Source organism: Hyaloscypha bicolor (genome assembly GCF_002865645.1).
Source record: "Hyaloscypha bicolor E unplaced genomic scaffold K444scaffold_57, whole genome shotgun sequence".
In the NCBI taxonomy this organism is placed as follows: Eukaryota; Fungi; Ascomycota; class Leotiomycetes; order Helotiales; family Hyaloscyphaceae; genus Hyaloscypha; species Hyaloscypha bicolor.
Genome location: NW_020194559.1, coordinates 1,021,649 through 1,044,783, shown reverse-complemented (window position 1 = coordinate 1,044,783; position 23,135 = coordinate 1,021,649). Strand labels below are relative to the sequence as shown.

At 41.4% G+C, this 23,135-nt stretch overlaps 5 protein-coding genes across 5 annotated transcripts; 3 read left to right on the top strand and 2 right to left on the bottom strand.

Moving 5' to 3' along the window:
* Positions 1–7,974: 7,974 nt before the first annotated feature.
* K444DRAFT_720785 (uncharacterized protein) lies at positions 7,975–10,616 on the bottom strand (the record flags this gene model as incomplete). The annotated part of the gene is made up of 12 exons (XM_024888490.1): positions 7,975–8,319; positions 8,404–8,564; positions 8,630–8,980; positions 9,034–9,105; positions 9,154–9,184; positions 9,242–9,521; positions 9,583–9,655; positions 9,726–9,770; positions 9,823–10,087; positions 10,139–10,347; positions 10,415–10,509; positions 10,559–10,616. The coding sequence occupies 12 exons, from the start codon at positions 10,614–10,616 to the stop codon at positions 8,067–8,069; spliced, it is 1,893 nt and encodes a 630-aa protein (XP_024737931.1). The 3' UTR covers positions 7,975–8,066.
* Positions 10,617–11,167: 551 nt separating this feature from the next.
* K444DRAFT_662968 (uncharacterized protein) lies at positions 11,168–12,577 on the top strand (the record flags this gene model as incomplete). The annotated part of the gene is made up of 2 exons (XM_024886766.1): positions 11,168–12,125; positions 12,180–12,577. Exons 1-2 carry the CDS (start codon positions 11,219–11,221, stop codon positions 12,575–12,577), a joined length of 1,305 nt encoding a protein of 434 aa, XP_024737930.1. The 5' UTR covers positions 11,168–11,218.
* A 1,939-nt stretch (positions 12,578–14,516) lies between these two features.
* On the top strand, positions 14,517–15,649 carry K444DRAFT_385369 (uncharacterized protein). The gene has a single exon (XM_024872377.1). It carries the CDS (start codon positions 14,557–14,559, stop codon positions 15,601–15,603), a length of 1,047 nt encoding a protein of 348 aa, XP_024737929.1. The 5' UTR covers positions 14,517–14,556; the 3' UTR covers positions 15,604–15,649.
* An 839-nt stretch (positions 15,650–16,488) lies between these two features.
* On the bottom strand, positions 16,489–17,844 carry K444DRAFT_560486 (uncharacterized protein; the record flags this gene model as incomplete). Its single annotated transcript, XM_024876901.1, has 2 exons — positions 16,489–17,304; positions 17,363–17,844. The coding sequence occupies 2 exons, from the start codon at positions 17,842–17,844 to the stop codon at positions 16,677–16,679; spliced, it is 1,110 nt and encodes a 369-aa protein (XP_024737928.1). The 3' UTR covers positions 16,489–16,676.
* Positions 17,845–21,058: 3,214 nt separating this feature from the next.
* On the top strand, positions 21,059–22,975 carry K444DRAFT_642844 (uncharacterized protein; the record flags this gene model as incomplete). Its single annotated transcript, XM_024884787.1, has 1 exon — positions 21,059–22,975. One exon carries the CDS (start codon positions 21,059–21,061, stop codon positions 22,973–22,975), a length of 1,917 nt encoding a protein of 638 aa, XP_024737927.1.
* Positions 22,976–23,135: the final 160 nt, after the last annotated feature.

The window sequence follows — 23,135 nt, the reverse complement described above, 5'->3', positions numbered from 1 at the left end:
AGTATAATATTCTATTATTATTACTTATTAGGCTTTCTATTTTATATTCTATAGTTTATTATAAAGTATAAATAATAAAGTATCTTTATTTATACTTACTATAAAGTCTAGCTTTCTTAATAGCCTATTAGTAAAGTTATTATACTCTAGCTAATATTCTAAAACGAAGTTAAAAATAGCTAGCTTCTTTATTTATCTTATTTATTAACTATTTAGTTTTCTCTTAATTATAAAGTATTTCAAGTTATTATAATCTATTTTAATAATAATAATATACCAGATATATATTAGATAATATTACTAAATATAAAATACTAGAATAATAGCTAAGAGTTTAGAATTATATATCTTATACTTATTCTTAATTATAGTTATCTTTTTTAAATAAAAGATAATAAAGTATTACCTGGCTTTTATTTCCTTACTAAAGAACTAGAAAATTATATCTATAATTATAAATCCTAAAATCTTTATTTTTATATAAATCTTTAAAGCTAGATTAAAATAATAAAGAATTAGTACTATTATAAATATAATTTATAATTTCTTAAAAGCCTTATCTGCCTTATTTATCTAACTAAATAATATTATAGGTTTTTACTAGTTTTTAATAAATTAATTAATTCTTTTATTATTCTAAAGTATTTATAAATAAACCTCTAATAAAAGTTAGTAAAACCCAGGAATATTTAGACTTTCCGAATATTATTCTTTAGGGCCAGCTATTTCCTAATAGCTATAACCCGGCTAGCTTTTATTTCTATATTATCTAAGCTAATTATAAATTCCAGGAACTTTATTCTTTCTATATTAAACTTATATTTTGCCAAGTTTATAAAAAGCTAGTATTATTATAATTACTTAAATATATATTAGATTACTATTATATATTATTCTAGGTTCTTTAAATAAATTAAAATATTATCTAGATAAACTATATAAATAATATTTATAAGGCCTATTAGTATATAATTAATATATACCTGAAATATTACTAAAGTATTAGATAGTCTAAAAAGTATAATATAATACTTAAAATATTTATAGTATATTCGGAATACTATTTTTTACTTATTACTTTCCTATATTTATAATTAATAGTAAATATTCTTTAAGTCTAGCTTTATATATATCTTTACTTTATAAAGCCTATTTATTATTTTATTAATAAGTAATAATAATATTTAGTTCTTAATAATAATCCTATTTAGACTCTAGTAATTAATATATAGATATAGGCCGCCTCTTTTCTTTAGAATAAATATAATTAAGGTACTAGCTAGGTTAATAAAATAACGGATTTATTTCTTTTCTAAACTAGTATTAAAATATTCCCGAAAAACTTTAAGCTTTTTTTCTAATAAAACATATATAGAATTATATAATAGTTAGGATTCTAGTTCCAGATCTATATAATACTTTATTATATAATAATTAGGTAATATATTTATAGCTTTTATAAAGAATACTCGAAAAAGATTCTAATATTTCTTGGGAAATATAACTATTTTATTAATAGTAATAATAGTAATTCTTTAGCTATTTATTATAGGATAGGTAATTAATAGAAAAACATATACTTTATATTTTACTACTTTAGTAAACTTCCTAGTATTTAGAACTTTAATCTTTTATAATTAAATCTGGTCTTTCTATATTATTTTCCTAAAAGAAATTAGGGAATTAATCTAGTAAAGCTATAGGAATTCAAGTATTATATTAATATAATTTAGATCAAAATTATATAATATAAAGTATATATTAGCCTCTATTTAGTTCCCTAATATATTCTTAGTAGTAATTCCAAAAATATAATCTTTATATAAATGAATTCTTTTTTTCTTTAGTAAAAATAAGGGAATTACTTTTAATATTAATAGAATATTTATATTTAAAGCTAATTTTCTCTTTATATAATTGGCCTCTATACCCGAGTTAACTAATACTTTAATTCTTTACTTATCTTTTCTTATCTTAATAGTAACCTTAATTACTATTCTTGTTTCAAGAATCTTATTCTCTATAATATAAATAAATATAACTATTATAAAATATATCTATTTCCCGGCTTCTTTAGTTCTAGGTACTTATATAATTTATAATCAGACTTATTATAGTTATAGCAAGTTAGTTTCTCCCGATTTAGGTAAATAATAATATAATAATTCTTTTTCTAGTAAATAAAGCAAATTATATCCGGTTTTATAAATCCTAATACGGGTATTATATTAGACCCTATTACTATACTTTTATTACTCTAGTTTTATAAACCTTATAATAGGAATATATTTCTCTTTTATTTTCCTTTATTATTTTCTTTTTCTTATTTCTTATTTCCTTTCTTTTATTATCCTATTAGTTTATTATTATATTTCTATTAAATAAATAGATTTAAATTATTCTTAACTCTTATATTATAGAAATAAGCTTCTTTCTTTCTTATAAAGTATTCCTTTAATAATTAATCTTATCCCGAATCTTCTGCCTTAAGCTACTAAATAAGTTATTTTGCTTTTATAATAAACTTATATATTTCAAGTTATCTAATAGACTATCTAAATAAGATATAAAGCTTTAGATATTCTGGCCCAGTTATTATTTAATATCCTTAAACTTAGTAAGAATATTATTACTATAATTCTTTAGATCTAAGATAGAATTCTTTATAAATTTAATAAAGGTCTCCTAATTCGTAATATTAATATTTATTAATTACTTCCTATATTTCCAGATATCTCTGGCTATATCTTTAAAATAGGAAATATAATACATAACCTTTACTATATTAGTAGCCCAGGTAATCCCGCTATCTTTATATTACTTTAATTCTGCCTAATAAAAGAAGTCCTAGACTTCTTTAATACTCTTTCCCTAGTAAGTAAGTAGTTCTCAGGTTTTTAGAGCCCTTTAAACTAAGGGAGCTATTAGGGATATAACGGGTTCTATATCCGGTATCCGAATATCTTTAAAATAATAAATCTGAGCTTCTAGCTTCTCTAGATCTTCTCTCTATTATATCTCTACTTCTAACTTAGTAATATAATAGCAAGCCGCTACTAATTTCTCTATTATTATTATCTTACTAGCTAATTCTAGGAATATCTGAATTTTACTTCTTTCTCTTAACTAGGTAGTATAAAAAGTACTTAACTAGGCACTTCCCTAAATATCTAGTTAGATTACTCTAGTAATAATAAAAGCGCTTCTTCTAATTAATACTCTAGCTATTAATAGTTTTATTTATTAATAGCTTAACTATCTCGTAATAAACTACTTCCCGAAGATTAGATTAATTAGAATATAAGATATATAATAGCAGGATAATATATAAGTAATTAAGATAAGTAAGCTATAAAGTAATACTTATAAGTATAACTAATTCCAAGAATTAATTCTAATAAAAAACTAATTAATATCCCTTTCTAAAGCTAGGAGTATCTCTTTATATATTTCCTAGTACTTAACTAAACCTATAAAGTACTTTACTTAACTAGGAAATATAATCCCATATAATTTATATAATTTCGATTATTTATATAATTCCGATTATAAGCTTTACTTAAAATAGGGAACTAGATCTATAATATCTAATACCTATCTATATACTATTATATATACCTATTATACTTCTTTCTCTTATTAATATTTATACTAAACCGAATTCAGGTTCTTTCTAGTATATATATATAATTTATAATAAAAGAGGTTTAAAGATAAGATAGTTATAATAGGTTTATAGAAAGGGTTTAATAATAAAGGTATTTAGATATCTAATTCAGATATCTAGTTAAAGATATTAAAATAAATATTTTGCTCTTAAATATTTTATTTATAATAAGAAATTTAGGAAGTAAAATATTATAATTCTAGAAAAGTCTAAAGCTTAAAGAACTTGATTTAATAATAAAATCGAAGTAGTAGTTAAAAAGCTTTAAAGATATATATAAAGTATATATTCCGGAAAAAGAATTTTATAAATATAAGTATTATATAAATAGAAAAAATGGTTTCTAAAAAAGTAATCTTAGGATTAAAAGAAGTTAGTTTTAAAAAATAATAGAAGTTAAATAAATAAATAGTTAAATAGCTAATTATTTATTAATTAATAAGAGCTAGTATCTTTTCTATAGGCTATTAAATACTTTTATAAAATTAATAAATAGTTCTCTCTTTTAATATAAAATAGACTAGATTTGTCTTAGGCTATTAAATACTTTTAGGACTAATCTAAAATCTTTTTTAATCTATATATATAAACTAATTAGTATTAGTTTACTAGTAATATATAGTACTATTATATAGATATAAAAATACTAGTTATATTAATTAGTAAAGTTATTATTTTAAAGTATGAATTATAATATTATAGTATTAATATATAATTCTTAAATCTACTAAGCCTAAAGAAGTCTAGTTTACTAGTTAAATTACTTATATAATATGAGATTATATAATTATTACCCGTTACCTATATCCTATTACCTCTAGTTATTTCTATATTATATAACTATATTATATAATTATTAATAATTATAGCTATACTAATATTAAATAAAAAATACTAATTTATAATATTACTTTTTTTTTAAAAAAAAACTTATTTTTAAGCTTTATAAAAGCTATTAATTTATTTTATTTTTATATTATTTTCTTTAAATAAACTAATTTCTTATATATAATTTAAAAGAATTTATTATTATTTTTTATATAATTTAGCTAATATTTTATATTTTATAAAAAATTTAATAAGTTTAATATATTATTATAAAGCTAAAAATATTATTATTTAATATTAAAGCTAAATATTATTCTAAATATTTATTTTAATTTATTTCTTATTAGCTTAATTATTATAATTTATTTAATATTATATTTCTATTTATTATTTCCTAATATTATTAAAAGTAATTTCAGATTTATATAATTTAATAAAGAATTCTAGAAATTCTTTTATAATTTCTTTATATAAAAAACCGAATATATTTTTAAAATTTCTAATAATTTTAAAAGAAAAAAGTAATTATATTTTTCTAAAATCTCAAATAAGCTCTTTATTTAATTCTTTAATTTATAGTTCTAATAATTGAATTTCTAGTATTTAATAATAATTTATATTTTATTTCCGACTTTAAAATTAATTAATTAATAGTATTTATTAGCCTATATTATATATTATTTTTTAATTTAATTTATTTAACTTTAAATAAATTATTATAATTTATATAATTCATTTATTATATTTTAATTTTATTTCTATTTAGCTTTTTCTTAAATAAACTAGTTTTAATAAGAAATATAAGATATAATTATAAATAAAAACTAGTTAATAGTTTTATATTAAATAAAAGCTTATTAATAATTAATATATAAATATAATTTCTAATTAAAATATTAATTAATAATTTTTATTTATTTATTTATTTATTTATTTATTTATTTAAAATAATTAGTTATTAAAAACTTAAATTTAATATTAATTCTTATATAAAAATTGCTTTAAAAATCGAATATAAATTAAAGTTTTAATTTAATATAATTATTTCCGAAATAATTATTTAATATATTATATAAAATTAAAATAAAACTATTAATTATTTAATTATAATTATATTTTATATAAGAATTCTAATTAGATACTTAGATAAATAATTTATAAATATAGTAATTATATTATTTCTTCGTCTAGTGAGACATGGTCCTTACTAGCAAGGAGGCCTGGCTCAGGGCGAAAAGACATACCTTTGCTTAGAAACTTATTAGTTATAAATCGCCTTTTTACCCTGAGCCAGGCCCCCTTGCTAGTACGGACCATGTCTCGCCAGACGAAGGGATACTGGGTATTAAGCCCCATAGTACACAGCCCCATGGCGTTCAGCCCCATAAGATTAGGTGCCTATCATGTGGCTTTGATCACACTTGTCACGTGACAGACACCAGCAACCACACCTCACTTCGTAACACGATAGAAAATACCACGTCTGGCACAGGGCTGAAGATAAATAAATCTTTTGGTTTTACTCTTACCAAAAGACCATACAGTAAGCAGTGATCAAATCAACTACTGGCCACAATCAGAGACGAGAAAAAGATTCCAATTTGCAGATCGCCTCCTGGTAGTACGTAGTTGCTGCTATGCAAAAGAATATTCAGACATTCACCCAGCCCGCACGGTTCAGTCCTGAACTTGCTCCAAGTCTCCAATCAAAAGCGAAGACCCTGCCATCATAACCTGACTCCTGCTCAAACTTAATCATGAACAGCCTCCAGTACCTTAAAACAGACCCCTACTCCACCCGCTCATAAAACCGTGGACGCCTCACCACCCCGCCTTATGTGCCCCCCTCCCATATTCCCCACGGAAATACTCATCCCTCAACCTGCTCGCGTTTGCCCTCCTCCTCGCAAACCCCGCATACCTCTTCCCGAGTCCAATAGAACTCGAACTCCGATACGCCTCATTGTCCTCCCAATTATCCTCCTCATAATAATATTTCTTCTCTCTGGTAACTCTCGGTTTATTACTTTCCCTTGAACGCGGCGGAGAAGAGTCATAATAACTCGCCTTACGAAGATCACGGCATAAAGTGACGGGATTACAGGGCATTTGGACCCTTGGCACTCCTCAGGGCACAATTTAGTAGCTTGAGCCCGCTATAAGGCCCTGTGACTCCAGGCCATATACCCTAAGCAGATCTCAAGAGGCGCTATAAGACATTCGCAAGGTATGAGAAGTCCTTAGGGGTAAATAGCGCTGCTGGCAGAGCAACGATAGCGCTTGGACGCTAAATAGGTAGTTACTATAGGGCTCTTTAGCAAGGTATTCCTTGTAAGTACAGGGGAGGAGCCCTAAAAAGGTGTGGTACCCCTAGCTCCCGCTTTCTAGCGTGCTTTTAGGGCAATAGCCTAGAATTATAGGGTAAATTTAGTGACCGAGTGCGCTAAAAACAGATACTGAAGTGCTGTAAAGCACAAATGCCCTGTAATCCCGTCACTTTATGCCGTGATCTTCGTACTGCTCTTGGAGACTTTTCAAAGCGTTTTCTGCGTTAATTTTCGCACAATTGCTTGGATAAGACTTCCTTTTCCTCTTTCTTCTGTCGTTTTTCGGCTGCTTTGTTGGCTTTCTTCTCGGATTTTTCTTTTTCTTTTTCTTTTTCCTTTTCCTTTTCCTTTTCGGCCTTTTCTTTAGCAGCTTTCTCGGCATTTTTAATAGCGTCCGTACTAATCTTTTCGTCCGTTATATAATTAGAGTCTGTTTGGACTAAGGGAACCAAGAAAGGTAGAAACGAGAAGAGTTTGGAAGGGAACTTATGCTCTAAGCAAAGTGGGCCGAGTGGCTTGCCTTAGCGTTTTCGGCAAAACGGTTACTATACCAAGCCTCCTTTGTCTAAAATCCGTTTTTGGGACAAGTAATAATTTAAGTCCGAATACTTGTTTGACCCGGTATTAGTCTAGTATTAGAAGAAAAGGAGGCAATGCTACCCATAATTATTATAATAATCTTATTCTTTGCTGGCTTGGCTAGCTTTTTATAACCTCAAGTAAAACACGAGTTTGAGTTATAATTAGTCTGGAAGGTTAAGTTATTAATTAGTATTGGAAATGTATAAGCTTTATAATAAGGAATTATTAAAGGCTTTGCTTTTATATATTATTATACCCAAAGCACCACAATCTTTGGCTTCGCTTAGGGAAACTGCGGGCTGTAACACTTCGAAACATCGAGGCATTAACCTAACTTGTAGGCAAAATGAGGCATTCTAAGTGAATTAAATGTTCCTAGCAATGACTTATGTCTTGTTAAAGATGGGTGAATACTTAAGAAAGACTTGAACTTTTGAAGTGTTCCTCGTGGGCGTCGGAAAACATCGAGACGAGAAATTTGTTGTGCTGGCCTTGAAATTTGGTATTTCAGAAGGCATTACTCAATAACAATACAAATCCAGTGGTGGGCTGGAGACAGTCATAAAACGGTGCATTTATTATGTTTTGTTCGCGCAGACGGATGGCTGAAGAACTACAAGTTAAGGAATGCCAAAGGCTTCTCCCGTCCGAATTTCTAAATTCTACGTCATCTTTAAAGTAGGTTCCTGCCACGCATGGAACGTATTCTGCTGAAAACCCTGTGGCGGAGGCTCCGCGGTAAACCATTCAACCTTGATCGGATTGTCCTTGCTGAGTTTCTGCCCATTATGCCACAGCTCGAAGCGGATATCTGCGGCACCAAGTGCGACCTTGATGACGTATTCAATGCGGTGGTACTTTGCTCGCGTATTCCACCAATGTCTATTTTTAAGCTTAAACATTGTGAGTGGGAGACTGGTTAAATCCGAGGAGATATCACAGAGTTTTGAACAAGCTTTGTAATATGTTAGCCGTATTAGTGGGGGAGGAAGGGATAACGTACAGGAATTCATGACGAGAGGAAGCAAATCCTTGTCCAAGTTACTTGTGACAATGTCGGTTTGGAATACCCTGGGAGGATCTGGGTTAAATTGAGACGCTGGAGGACACTTTCGAGTAAATTTCTTGATGATCGGGTGGTCAATGGAGACGGGCTCACCCTGTACACGAATTAGTTTCCAATGAAGGTTCAATGTCGGCGTACAATCTCTCCGTTAAATATTACCTCCTTAATGAACCAGCTAATGCACTCCAGAATATATAGCTTTCCATCAAAAGTGTCCTTCACTGGACTTCGTCCAAAATGTTCAGGGTTTTGTGGATTGAAAGCTACTTTGGCTAGTGTCCCGTAAGAAGCACGACAACATCGCCAATTCAGTACTGATGTGCCCGTTCTCAGCTTTTGGACCCTGTCAGCTACAATTCCCTTGCAGACGACTAGCTGTGGCTCTGGTGCCACTTTAACTTTAAGAGCCCGAGCATTTTGGAAAGGCGCGTTCCCGGACGAGTATCGGTCTTGAAGGCGTCTGTACACGTAGGCGGAGTTGCCAAGACCACCCGAGAGCACGAGATGGGCCTACAGATAGTTAATGATTTGAAAAGGTCTCTAGTGGAACAAGATGACCTCACCACTTGTTCTTCCGGGAATTTTTGTTGTATGCGGGTGAGCTGTCTGTCTAGGAGTTCATAAAGCTTTGCAATCTGAAAATATTAAATCGTCTTGCTTCCAAAACTACTGGAAAAAATTACCTGTGCATCGAAATAGCTTCGTATCTCATCTCTGATAGGAAGTCAGATCTTGTTCTGCGGGACTGAGCATGCGAGCAAGTATACTTACCTCCTGAACATCATTTCTCCGTTGCTAATCCCCACATTCACGTTTACGTAGTCCGGTCGAAGACCAGGAATGGCAACAGTAAAGTATTCTGTGTCATCATCCGAGGAACCGTATTCGCACTTCGCATTTTGGTATTCCCTGCCTTTCGCCATCTTCCATGCTATGTCATCCAGTTCTTGGGGCCGGAATCCAATAGGTGTGATTTGATTTGCCATATCGAGCCGTTGCCTTACGCAGGTATCAAAAGCAGTATCCAATTGAACAGATCCAATTGTCGCACCTAGAAGATAGTCAGATCCTGGACGCGAAAAGAATGGGACGGCAGTAGAGGAGGGACTGACCTTGAACAACGTCCATTTGTTGTAAACTGAGAGATCCGCCGGCCGTGTTAGTAACTCGGAGGACGCTTAGATCCTGGAACCATTCATGAGATATTGACAAAAATGATATCGGAAACAGGAAGGTTATGAAAGGGCCTTCTCACCGTTGTCCCGCCTCCAACATCGCAAACCAGCAGGACGTCCCGCTCCTAATCAATCAATCAATCAATGGGCATCCGAAGTCAAGCCAAGAATCATTACCTTGAACAATCTTGGAAACTCGCGTGAAGTATGTACGGCTGCTGCTTCAGCCTCGGTCAACCCGATATCCGCCCGATGGTTGGGATGGCTGCCAAAACCAGCTCGCTGGATTGTTGACCGGAATCGTTCGACAGTCGGAACCGGTTTCCAAGTTGTTGGTACGCTAAAGATAAACTCGATATGCGCATCTTCCCACCGATTCGCCAGCTCGCCTTGCAACTTCTTCTGAATGGTTTGGTACAGGTATCTTAAGAAATCGCAGTACCTGCAAGAGTTACCACTGACTGATTCGTCCAACACATGAACTCGGACTTACAGCCTCTCAACTTCTTGCATGGATGCCGGACATATACCTTTGTTTCCTGGGTCTTTCAGAGCCATTTGAAGCCTCTCTTCATCCAGATATGTTTTGAACCATTCCTTACATTCCTTGCCTTCACTCATCTGCTCAGCAGGATGTTCGGAGAAGAAACCCCACGAAGAGGGGATGGTGGAGTTCTTGGGATAAACGAGGACAGTTGGGACCTGCAGAGCTTCGTCAGTCCGGCAATGGTTGCGTTGTGAAAGACTGCCAGTAGTCACAGTAACTGACCTTGTCTACTACTGCACCTCCCCTTCCAGGCCATTTGTTAATGCAACGAGGTCTTTCCTCTCCAGTAGATACGTTACAAAATGCGACGCCCGTGCCTGCGTGGAGTTAATAAATCACCATAGGAGGAAGATGATATGATTATACATGTCATGCCGAAGTCAATGGCAATAACTAATTCCGGTCGTGGGACATTATCAGACATAGTGAAAAAATAAGGATGCACGGAAAATGAGTAGAAGGCGAGGTTGTTAGCAGATTCAAGATAGACAGAAAAAGCGAGGTCTGAAAATACTGGGAGGTAACTTCGATTCGAAAGAAGAGTGCGCCACTTTCTCCAGGTACCCCACTCTCCACTCCGTTTGTGCTTTCCTTTTTCTAACATTTAAAAAGGCTGGTTGATTGACGGCGGCGGCCACTGAAAAAGCCACTGCTTGGTTTTGGCCATGCGGTGTAACAATGCCAAGACACTTTCCTATATTTAGCTCAACATATTATTACTACGGTAGAAACGACAGGTCGAGGCTGAGACATTCACCCTCGGTCTTGGCTTTCATGCCTATTGTTGCTTCATCGAGAACCATGGCTGTGTAAAAGGTATGCCTCATGTATGAATTTGCTCCGTAACATGACATTACGTTGAGATTGGGACATATCCCGTATAAGTTGCAAGCCTTGAGGAATTTGTCCGTAGCTTTTAAAGCACCGCCCACCCTTTCTCAGTGGCCCCAAGCTTACATTCAAGACTCCCAAAATCTTGATCTCCTTCTCTCGAACCCACTGCTTAAAAGTCACAGTTTTTACAACATGTCCAACATTAAACAACCCCATCAACGAAGGACGGATACGACGGTTTCATCCTGTTCGCCTTCATCAACGTTTTGCGCAACCACCTGCATCGCGACCGCAGTTGATCCTAGCAACTGCGGAGGCTGTGGCAACAATTGCTATACCAAGGCTCAATTTTCGAACGGGCAAGTAACCTGCACGAGTGGTAGTTGCGTATCAATCACTCCAACCCTCTCGTGGAGCACAAGTAGCTCTCCAACAAACTCTCTAACAATCACAACCACCTTAACGAGCGCCACACTGTACCAACCAAGCTCAGCAACTTCAACGAACTCCCCGACAAACTTACCAACACACCCTCCAGGCCCAGCTGGCTTAACAAATGGATCTGTTGCTGGTATTGGGATCGCTTGTGCTGTTATTGGTGCCTTGTTGGCCGGACTAATTATCCTCTTTGCTCTCTCTCGTAGAAAGAATAGACACCCAATCTACCAGCAGCCGAGTGCTCCACCCAACAATGGGGGATATATGCCACAAGAGAAGTCCGGCGCTACTACGACGGTGGCAAACGTTGATCGTCTCTTGCCTCAGCCCACCGAGGATGATGCCATGATCGCCGGGCTATCCAAAATCCGCGACGCCATCAAGAACCATGTCCAGAACTATTACCATACAGTTCCAGTTGACCATAAAATGGTGGAAGAGGCAGGTCTTGTTGAGTTGGCAAGAGTATTGGCGGTACCAACCTCAAGCATATTGGACTTGCTATTGAATCCAGCGACGCGAGTACCGATGCTCAGGCTTTACCTTGGGCATTTGATACTTTCCAGATGCAGTGGACAGCCAGACACAACATTATCGTTTCTTCCAAGCGAAGTGTCAGCTCTTGCGGCTTCAGATGCCGGTGCAAAAGCCATCACAGCTGGTTGGTCTGGACTTTGAAGCGCACATGGATTCATGCTGACAATTTTTGCTCCAGCTGAGGTTGCCCTTTTCAGCAAATGGAAGACCATTTCAGGAACCCTTCTCCAACAACGATACAGCCAGCAACCAAACGAAAACGACCCACGTGAAGCCAGTATTGCGGATGCTCTTGCTTCTTCTGAGCCCGTCCTGCGTCCTTTCGTCAATCCAAGCATCGACACGAATGTACGCCGCCGCAATCTAGAAGGAATCATGAGACGAGCTGCTCAATACGCATTCCTGATGTTCAGCCAACCCAGCTCATTTGTCTTTGATTATACCAGGACGGGACACCCTGATAGCCTGGTAGTCTTCCCGGCTTTACTGATTACGGTCAATGACGAGGGGGAGAGGCTCTCACCGCCAAGAGTATTGAGTGAGAAGGAGGTGGTAGCCGGATTGGGCAGATATTGATAGGTGTTTGAGAGTGGTTTGATTTTGTTCTCGTCTTTGGAGCTGGGCTGGCATGAGGGAATCTGGGCACACGCGAAGGACTGAAGACTTGCTCAGCCGCTTTCTCGGGGATTTCCAAGAAATGTTCAATATTGTGGAGGTGGTGCTGAAGTATATGGTAACAACCTTTTCTGGGGACTTTGTGGCGTTAGTTACCGTAATAAATGCATCTGTCCCGTGTCTCTCCCGCCCGAAGATAAGCTCCCGCCCTGAGACTTTCCCGACTGTGCCGGAGGAGGGAACCCATCCAATCGGCGACCCTACCACATATCACATGCACCGCACCTTTCAGCCGCACTGACACTTTGAGTTGATGTCTTGGCTCCATGCATCGGAATATCCCACTTCGTACGACTTAACTTCTTGTCTTGGACTCGTGCATGCCACGTTGAGGGACGAGACCGGAGAAAAAGAAAAGAAAGCACGGCTCGAGAATTGGGCAAAAATCAGCCCCTCCATTGCCTTCCCTTCATGGAGATCACGATATTGGTCACAGGCTCATATCACCCCCCGCCACGTCTCATATCAAGAGCTCCTGACAAATGAAGGCTGTTCGGTGCCGTCTGCGATTTCCTATTTCGCTGCTGTTGACAAGGGTGGAGAATGGTATGGCTAAGACTTTCTCTTGCTGTCAAGCCTCGCAGGAATGTCCAGCCTCTTCGTAGGAGAAATAAGCGGCCGAAATTGGCCCCTGCGCCAACACCAAAACCTCAACTTCCTGCCCTCTTTTTGAGACAACACAAGTCAATTAAAGGTGCAAAAGACGTATATAGGACTTGCGAGATCTGGTATGACCGTAAGAAGTCGTAGAGAGAAAAGAAGTTAATTTGGTGTCTAGTAAATACTGATTTTCTGGTCTCCGCTGAATTTGTCAAAATCGGCCATTTTTTTCTCCTCCCGCTAGCCAGCACACCAATGATTGAAGTCCCGAATTGCACTTACCCCCTTTCGGCCAGAAGCCAAGGTTCGCCTGCAACCGTCTATTGCTTACCCCACAGCCAAGCTGGTCATGGTTGGGTTATCGGAATCCCAGAGATAACATTCCACTCTGATGGGTCCCCGGCGCGTTTATGGCGCAATGATCCGCAGATAGCAGATAACTCCACAACTCCATCCAGACTGACCGAAGCCAACAATCTCTGATCAGGTAATTCGGAGAATGCCATGCCGTTACATTTGTCTATCAATCCTGCGCCGTAATCTGCTGTTGGCACATCATCTCATCGCAAGTGGGTAGCGGCATGAACAATGGGGGAGCCAGTCAGCACTGCTGCTGTTTTTGCCTTTCTGAACAGTTGCTTCAAGCTTGCAGAGTATGCTGTGAAGCTATACGGAGTTGAATCTGAGAATGGAGTTTTCGTACGACTGATCCAGCGAATTCGACTGGACTTGGAAGAAACTGAGCGACTTCTCTGCGTACCATCTGTCAAAACAAAGCTCATAAGTGCACCAGAGAAGCTACCATGGATCAAAGGTTCTGTTCTCAGCACCAAAGCCGCGCTGAACGAGATCGGGAGATGGGTTGAGCGCGTGAGGGTAGAGAGACAAGGATATGGAAATGTTTCGTTCGAGACGAGAGTCCGATGGGTCTTCAATGACCAGGAGAAGTTGGTCAATCGAAGTATGGAGTTGAGGACGAGCCATCAGACCTTATCGACCGTGCTGGCGTACTTGACTCCCATCGAGCAATCAACTGCTGTGACGGCTACAGAACCCCCTAAATACGACGAAGTCACATTCTTTGATGACCTCCTAAGCCCACGGCAGAAAAGAATGAAGGCTCGTTATACCGATAGGGATGACAACAAGCAGAAAAGGGACGTTGAAGGTATAGTTTCTTCTTGATTATGCCAAGCCCGAGTCCGCTGACAACTCTTTCCCTGCCAGCAGCTTTCGACACGTCGACGGCTGCGCAACTCAGGCTCCGCCCATCGTCATCTATGATATTCTCTCTATCATCCCCTGCTGTATCGAGCCCGAGTCTCTTTCCAACTTCGACTACATCAGATGCATCGCTAGGCAAAGGTATGCCCCAGGAAGGGGCCACGAGCTCCTGGGAATCAATGTCTTCTACAAGACCGGCCTCTGGCTCTTTGTCAAGCATATATGGAGGCCCAGTGTTATCCCGTTTCTCTGCGTCTTCGTTACAGTTGCCGATGCCAGCATCATCTTCCTTTGCACCAAGACGATCCACAGAAGATTTTAGCCAAAGTCACCTTCCCCTTTTACCAACTGCCACGCAATCTTGGACGTCGTTGCCTACTAATAACTCCACAACTGGGGTACAGCAAGCGGATGCAACAACATTACATCCTTCTCCCGCTAATTCCGTGGGTTCGATTCATAGACAAGTGCCCCCTACAACGAATTCACCACCGTCGTTCCACACCGCATTGTCATGGCCTACTCAGCCTCCAGACAACAAAAGTCCATGGCTGTCGACTCTACCTCCGAAGCCTCCAACTCCAGATCAGCCTATCATCTCAATAAAAACACCATTACCGGGAAAAACTTCACAAGACCTATCGTCACAACAATTCAGCACAATGAACTCACCAGGACCTGTGGACCCATATGAACTCTGGGCAGAACCGGCAACATCTCAACCTAACCTAGATTTCATTGCGGAGATGATGGGAGACCTCCTAGTGAGGCCGCTCACCGCGGTACCCAGTGATATTCATCCTTGGGAATCACAATCAATCGATTCCTTCAAAGAGCTAACCTCGAACATTCGTACACGCAACCCAAGCCTCCATTTCCCGTCCGAGATGCCAGCAGATTCCACACCTCATGACTCCATGCCTAGTTATGCTCCACAAGTCCCCGAAAAGGTGCATCAACCGAGGTCCGACGAGATGCCTTCACAAACATTTACCTTCTCTCAGGTCCCTCAAGCTCTAGATTCATTTACATCTTCTCTGCTCACATCTCGCACCTCAGCGCCCCAAAAAGCTCGCAGCTTCTCGGAGGGCACCTCGACGTAAGTTGCAGAAGGCAATTCTGAGCTGAAAGTTGCTGACAATCCCTCAGGAGTTCCCAAGCTGCTGGTAGACTGAATATCTCGTACGCAACAAACATCAATCGACAAAAGACCAAGAAATGGGTTGATGCCAAACCAGGAAATTATGGCGGTGAAGGTTGGGGAGATGACTTTGATCATTATCACGATCCTGCCCACATTCAAGAACAAAAGCCACAACCGCTGGCACAACCCCAACCACAAACAGCCTCCGAACCACAGGAGCAGTCGTACTCGCATGTCTGGCATCCAAATCAGAATCAACAAGAGTCCCAAGCACACCTCCCCGAAATACCACTACCACTACCAAATCCGCCGGCGCAACAATACCAACCTTACGGCCCCCTATCACTCCCCGAACTACCAATACCAATACCAAACCCAACTGCGCAACAACACCAACCCTGCGGCCCTCCATTACCACCCCGTACCCCCCTGGACCCAGGAGGGGGAGTTTCGTCAGATCTCACAATGCAACAACAACAACAACAACAACAACAACAACAACAACAACAACAACAACAACAACAACAACAACAACAACAACAACAACAACAACAACAACAACAGCAACCACTTTCAACGCCCGTATCGCCGCCAACACAGCCGACTACTCCAAGGCAATCAGCAATATCCCCAAACACACCTGAGATTGAGAATCCACCTGCACGGTCTGCTACGTTAGGGGAAACGAGAAGGAGGAATCAGAGAGCGCTTCTTGCGTTGATGAGTCGGGCGAGCTACGAGTGATGCTCCGGTCATAATTTCGAAGTATATAGCAAACACAGCCAACTAAAGTCATCCCAGAACTTAAAAACTTCTTCCGTGAAAACATAACGTTCCGTGCCACCGGGAAAATAGTTTGACCCAAAGTCTGCTTAAAATTCGCTACCCCTTATTTCACTCGCTTAACTAGCTCAGGGTCGACAACGTCTCTCCAATTCATTCTCTTAAAGTAACCAAACTCTTATTATTCCTGCTCCCAAAAACACGTATCCACTCAGTATACCGCCATTCAAGACGCCATTCAATGAGAATTCAGACAGTCTCCCCATGCCTCACCGCGGTCCCGTTCCCAGTTGCTCCTTCCACTCTTTCTTCCCCTCGCTCACCCCGTCTCGGTGGCCGCTCCAACTCAATCCTCTCCCTCTCCTGCGGCACCCCGCTATACTCGCTCCACCTCTTCTCCTTCCCGATGCCCATAACAGGCTCATCACGAAAGCCCTCCAGCAAACTCAACCAAGGCAACCAACTCACCAAATACCTCGCCGCCCTCCCCCTCCTTCTCTCCAGCTCGTCGACTTCATCCGGCTCATGTTCCTTCCTCACCCTCTCCTCCCTCTTCATAGCCGGCGAGAACGCAAGCGGTAGATCTTTCGTATGCAAAGTCCTTGCTTCCAGCCTCATTCTTTGATTCGTGGCGAGTGAAGGTTCGACGTCATTCCCGCTCCTCCAGGATTCAAGGACCAGATAGCAGATACGCACGAATCCAAAAGCTCCAATGAGAAGTGGAAGCAACTGGCCCGGTAAATGCAGTTCGCTGCTATGCGGACCTCCAAGCACGGCGGTTACGTTGTTGAAATTAAGCGTGAACTCGATTAGCAGAGCTGAGTACACCAACCACGCGAAGTTGAGGAGTCTCAGAGTCTTGTAAATGATTTGAAGCCTTCCTCACTCATCAGCCACTCATCTCTCTGATAAGGGGAGGGAAAGGGGAGACGAACTCATGATATTTGAACCCCGTCGCGAAACGCAATCTACTCGTATCAGCCCAGCGTTTCTGCCTCGCCAACTCGACGATATTTTGCAGTCTCTTGCGGCCCGCAATACTGGAGGCAAGGAGCATGATGCCGAAATAGATCGTGCACAAGATACAGGCGATGATGTAGAAAATCCTGATCCCGCCATCGGCGCGCACCTTGGCGAACATGAATGTATACAGCGTTGCGCAATCCGGCGAGTTCGGCGGGTCGACGGCCAGCTCGCCAATTTCGAGCCGGCTACCCATTGCTATCAAACTTCCCGTAACAGCGAAGAGCCAGTACCAAAGTCCATAGATACTAACTCCCAGACTCAGAATCAATCGTGAATGTGTGCCGAAACCACCAAAGTGTCTAATCGCCACCGGACCTTCGTCAGTGTAGAAACGAGTGCGGTATCCCCACAAGCTCAGGATCCCAAAAATCGTGCCGCCGGATAAATGCATGAGGATCAAGCCGTCGATCTGTTCCAGCATGTTTATGCTGCTGCATTTTATGAGGGCGATGAGCAGGGCGAGCAGGAAGATGGTGTTTGTGTCTGCTGCGGAGGCGATTTCGGTGGGTAGGAGGTGGTTCGCGATGTACGCTTGTAGCCAGGCGAAGTAGATTCCTAGGCGTACGCCGAGGCCGTAGTAATCGGGGGCGCGGGCGGTTTGGCAGTGCAGGGCGTAGTCTTGTGTGAGGTTTGAAGACATTGCGATTTTTGTGTACGGATGGATACCAGACTTGAATGAGCTTACGGAACAGCGGAGACTCTACTAAAACCTAAACTCTTAAGGTCAAATCTGAAAGTCTGGAAGCGAACACAGTTGTTTCGCAAGTTAGGAAATGTGAAACGTATGTTGGGGATATGATTTCTGCCAAAGGAGCAGGGTTATATCCTGTTCCCTGCGGCCCTAATCCAAGCAAACTACGCCTTAAAACCCCGCCGCATTGTGACGAAATGCCTAGAATGCTCACAAGGCTTATGAATTCAGTTGGCCATGGTATACGAACTTTTTACATGTGGAAGTGATGCTCGAAAAGAGGGCTGCCAAAGGATGGATGCTTTGCGGGATGACCCGCTGATCCTCGATCCGTGAATGGCTGAAGTGTACGAAGACAGGGGATGGAACGCCACAACACCATCACTTGAGGGAGGGCAGCACACTGACGTAATATCATGTGTTTCTTGATCTCCAGTTTTTTTCCGAAATAGAAAGGATAACCAGGAAAGGAGCATCGAGCTGAAATTGTGCGGAAACCTCTTGGGGCATCGAGTTTCTCTCTTCTCGTCCCTCTCATGGACGCTCAAACTTAGCGTATTATATCACGATTGTTACCGCCTCGCTGCCGTTTAAAACCAGCCCAAAAACAAATCCTGAGAGGAAAGACAAGCTCCTTCAGAGCTTCAACGTCACGCGAGCTCTCCATGCGTTCCCGGCGATCTCGGATCTCCTCGCATCTCGTACAACCTGATGCTGATACTGCGGAATACAAGTTCCTGGGATGTGCCACAGCAGTCTATGTTCTGATAGCCGCAGCACCATTTTGCTGATGCTGCCGTGCCGTCACTGGGAGTCATTAGCGCGTCATTGCTGCCGTCTACATCCTGCAATTGAAATGGTCATCAAACTACGCTGGTGGGGAAAAGGCTGCCAGTTATAACACAACGCCTGTTGTCCTAGCCCTGTCCCTGTTCCTGATTCTCCACGATTGGATTTATTTGGGAGGGGGGTTACTCACAGAAGAAGAGGTGCGGATTCCCGTTAAGCAATACTGACTGTTCCACCCCCTGTCGCTACACCCTTCTCGCCAATATTTTGTGGTGATGTCGTTTGCCGAACCCGCGACTACGTTCTTGCAGAGATCGTTTGTGGAGACAGGTTGTCGGGCGTGTCAGGAAGTCCGAGGTTGAGAGGTTTGTATTGCAGCACATGGAGATCCTGCCAACGATGTTGTTGCAAGGCTGGGCACCGGGGGGCGTATTCAGGTTGAAGTTGAAGTCGTAGCATGCTGCTGACACTACCCTCACAGATAGCATGAGATTGAGGAAAGAGAGAAGTAGCAGCATGGTTGGATTAGTTAGTGAGGAAGGAAGGTGGCATGAGAAATGGAGATGAGGGGAAAGAAGAATCGAGGCGTTAGATAGCAACTTCGGCCGCCCCCAAGCCTTGCCTGCAAAAAGAGGCAATGAAAGGTGATCCTTTCCTTCAACGGCCACCGGTGATCTGTTCAATTATCGGCAGCAACTAATTACTTGATGGCCGACATCTCAAAATATTCGTCTTGCTTGAGTATGTCGCATTGGTGGTGCGGCTAGGTAGCTGAAAGGCAGTAACGCTGTTGGTGAGAGCCTCAGCTGCATGGTTGTGCTCGTATGGAAGCCTTCTTTTGGGGGCTTTTCGTCTCTTCTGGGTAGGGAAAATGACCTTTCAGACGACCGTCACTGGCTATTTTGTAACCGCACGACTCAAAACTATTGAGTAGAAAAGTGTTAGATGTTTCAATTCTATGCGTAGACTTTGCTCATCTATTGCAACTACTTCCTGCTTTGCAAGAAGAGTTTGAGGCTGCACTGGATTCGACTTGAGCTTAGCAGTTGAAGGGGCAGACAATAGAAACAAAATAGCAATCAGCAAAGGTAGACGAGTATCGCCACTTCTTCGCCAGGGTGAAAAAGCATCAGTTGTGGCGCAGATTGTATCAACTCGGCTGCATCACGTGAGAACCACAATGAGAACGTGACGCTGAAACTCGTGGGAGACTTCTTCCGACATCTTCTAGAAAACATGAAAGCAAATGTATGTAAACGACGATAAGCAAGAAAGCTCGCTATCTGGGACGTGATCGTGATTCATGTCAGAGTGACAGCCCCCACCCAGAGGAACACGTCCACTCCTGCAGGCACATTGTCTCAGATCTCTCCTCCAATGCGTTGTCTATACAACTGTACAGCGATGATAGGGCAATGACTCGGAGTAACAATGCACTGGCATCTTGTTCTCCTGCCCAAACGACGTCCATATGCAAGTACAGCACGCACATGACTCCCAACGCAACCCAATCCAACCCTCCGCGACAAAAGCAGAATTTCTCAGTGGCCGACAAGAGCACGAATAGCCTGCAGCCCACGGAGGCCGAGTCAGCCAGAGAGAGCTAACGGCGGTGGGGAGTGCATTCGGCTGCAATGCTGCATGAATGATGAACCACTGAGGGGGCCGGGGCTGCCCCTAATTGGGACACGTTGGACGACGCGGTGGTGAAGTTTTTGATTGTTTTGCAGCGCTTGACCGGGGCCCTGCAGGCGGAAAAACTGGCGGGCCGGCCCTCGTTGCCCTCGCTACGGCTCAAGCTCCCCTCACCGACTCAAATCCCGGAAATTGACGCGACCCAAAGCAACCCAAGGCACCGCAGCACACACTGAGACTCGCAATTAGACATCGATCGCGCACAAGTCGCACAACACACGCACAATTGTCCGCCGCGGCGGCCTCAGTTGCCTGCACGGCGTGTGTTTAGCTACTTTAGTAACGCTAGCGAGGTAACGTCGGATCTTCTGATCTTCCCATTTTCCTTCTTCCTCCAACCTCCAAACACCACAAAGGTCCCCCACTACCCTGACGGATGTCGTCGTTTTTCAAATACATCCAGAACCTCCCAGCATCGTTGTTTGGAGCCATGTCCCCTTCTCTGTGGCAGCGCCTGCGAGGCCACTCGAGCACGCCCAAGGCGGTAGCAGCACCCACGGAAGAAGAGCAAGCAAAAGACAAGGAGGCGGTCCAGAAGGCCATTGCAGAGGCAGTCTCTGCAGCTCTGACCGGCGATGACTTCACCAAAGCTGTTGCTGGCCATTTGGCTACACAGCTCCAGCCATCTCTCAAGTCTGCTCTAGATATCTCAACCGTCGAAACCAAGCTGCTCGAGTCCAATGCCGAACTGTCCAAACGAATTGCCGAGTCAAACACCCAAACGAATACGAAGCTCTCCGACCTGTCTACCGTCCTCGACACAAACAATACTACTGCCGCTGGCAAGATCTCTGCAATCGAAGCTGCTGTGGCACATATCACGGAATCGTTGGTGGAGCTGGGATACACTGTGAAGGCACTCCAAGAAAGCGTTGCATCCCCGGACACTACACTCCTGACATCGCATGGCGAGAAGCTGGACACAATCTCCACCGATCTCAAGACACTTCACGAGCAAGGGCCTGCCCCAGTCTCCCTCTCCCTCTCCGACAACGCTACAAAACTCGACACCATCACCGCCGAACTCGCCATCATCAAGCAAAATGCCGAGTCTGCTGCAGCACTGAAATCAGACCTGGGCACCTTCAAAGCAGATCTTGAAATTGGACAAAACACTGGATTCTCTGGCATTGGTACGCAAATTGGCAATGTTCTCACGGCAATCGAGGCACAGAATTCAACGTTGGCGGAGATTAAGGCATCGGACGTTGGATCGGAGGTTTTGGCTGGTGTCAAAGCATCCAATGATTCGCATACCGCCCACGCTGCTGCTCTTGCGGAGTTGAAATCGGCACATGAAGCATCACACACAGAATTGAAAGCGGCAAATCTCAGCCCTGAAATTTTGGAGGGAGTTAAGGCTTCAAATGAAGCTCATGCCGCCCACACCAAGACCTTGTCGGAGATCCAATCCATTGTTGCTACGCCCGCTCCAGCTGCTGAGAAGGTTGATCTATCACCGCTGGCTGCTAAACTCGACGAACACACCGCCCACCTGACAGACATCAAATCTACAGTCTCCGCACCTGTTCCAGCTCCTGAGAAGGTTGATCTGTCCCCACTTGCATCTAAACTCGACGAACATACAGCTCATCTCGCTGAACTCAAATCCCTTGCCTCTGTACCAGCTCCAGCGCCCGAGAAGGTCGACCTCGCCCCGCTATCTGCCAAACTTGATGAACATACCACACACCTCACTGAACTCAAATCTCTGGCCTCTGCACCTGCTCCAGAGGCAGAAAAAGTCGACCTCTCGCCACTTTCTACTAAGCTAGATGAACACTCGGCCCACCTGAGCGAAATCAAGACCGCAGTTACCACCCCAGCTCCTGTCCCCGCACCGGTCGACCTTTCACCACTCGCTGCCACTTTAGATCAACATACTGCTCACCTGGACGAAATCAAGTCCGCTGTGCACACGCCCGCCCCTGCTCCCGAGAAGGTCGATTTGTCCCACCTCGAAGGTTCCGTCAAGGAAATCATCACCACCCTCCACTCGCAGACTACGACCCTGTCCGAAATCAAAGATAACCCAACCGACAATACCGTCGGACTAAAGATCCTCTCTACTCTCGAGGCTCTGCAGACAGAGGTCGGCAAAGAGGATGCTGAGATCTTGAGCTCCGTGAAAGAAGTAAAGACGCTGATTGAGGAGGACAAGAAGGACCAGAGTGCGGAGATTCTCGTTGAGGTTAAGGAGGTTAAGGCACTTGTGGGGAAGATCAGTTTGAGCAATGGGGTTAGCATGGGTGAGGAGGTCGGGGAGAGTGATAAGGGTGTTGAGGTAAAGAAGGTTGAGGGGAACGGGGTCAAGGTTGAGGAGAGTGAGATTGTTCCTGAGGCTTGATTTGGGAGTTCTTGATTGGTCGTGAAGTTGGGTGGAAAGGGGGGGTTGAAGGGGCGGGAGGGGGCGGAAACCAAAGGAGTGGTTTCATAAGATATGCAGCATGTACTTGTTTTCCAGCGTTGCGGTGCGCTTTATACCCTTTGATTCGACGCCATTGGCA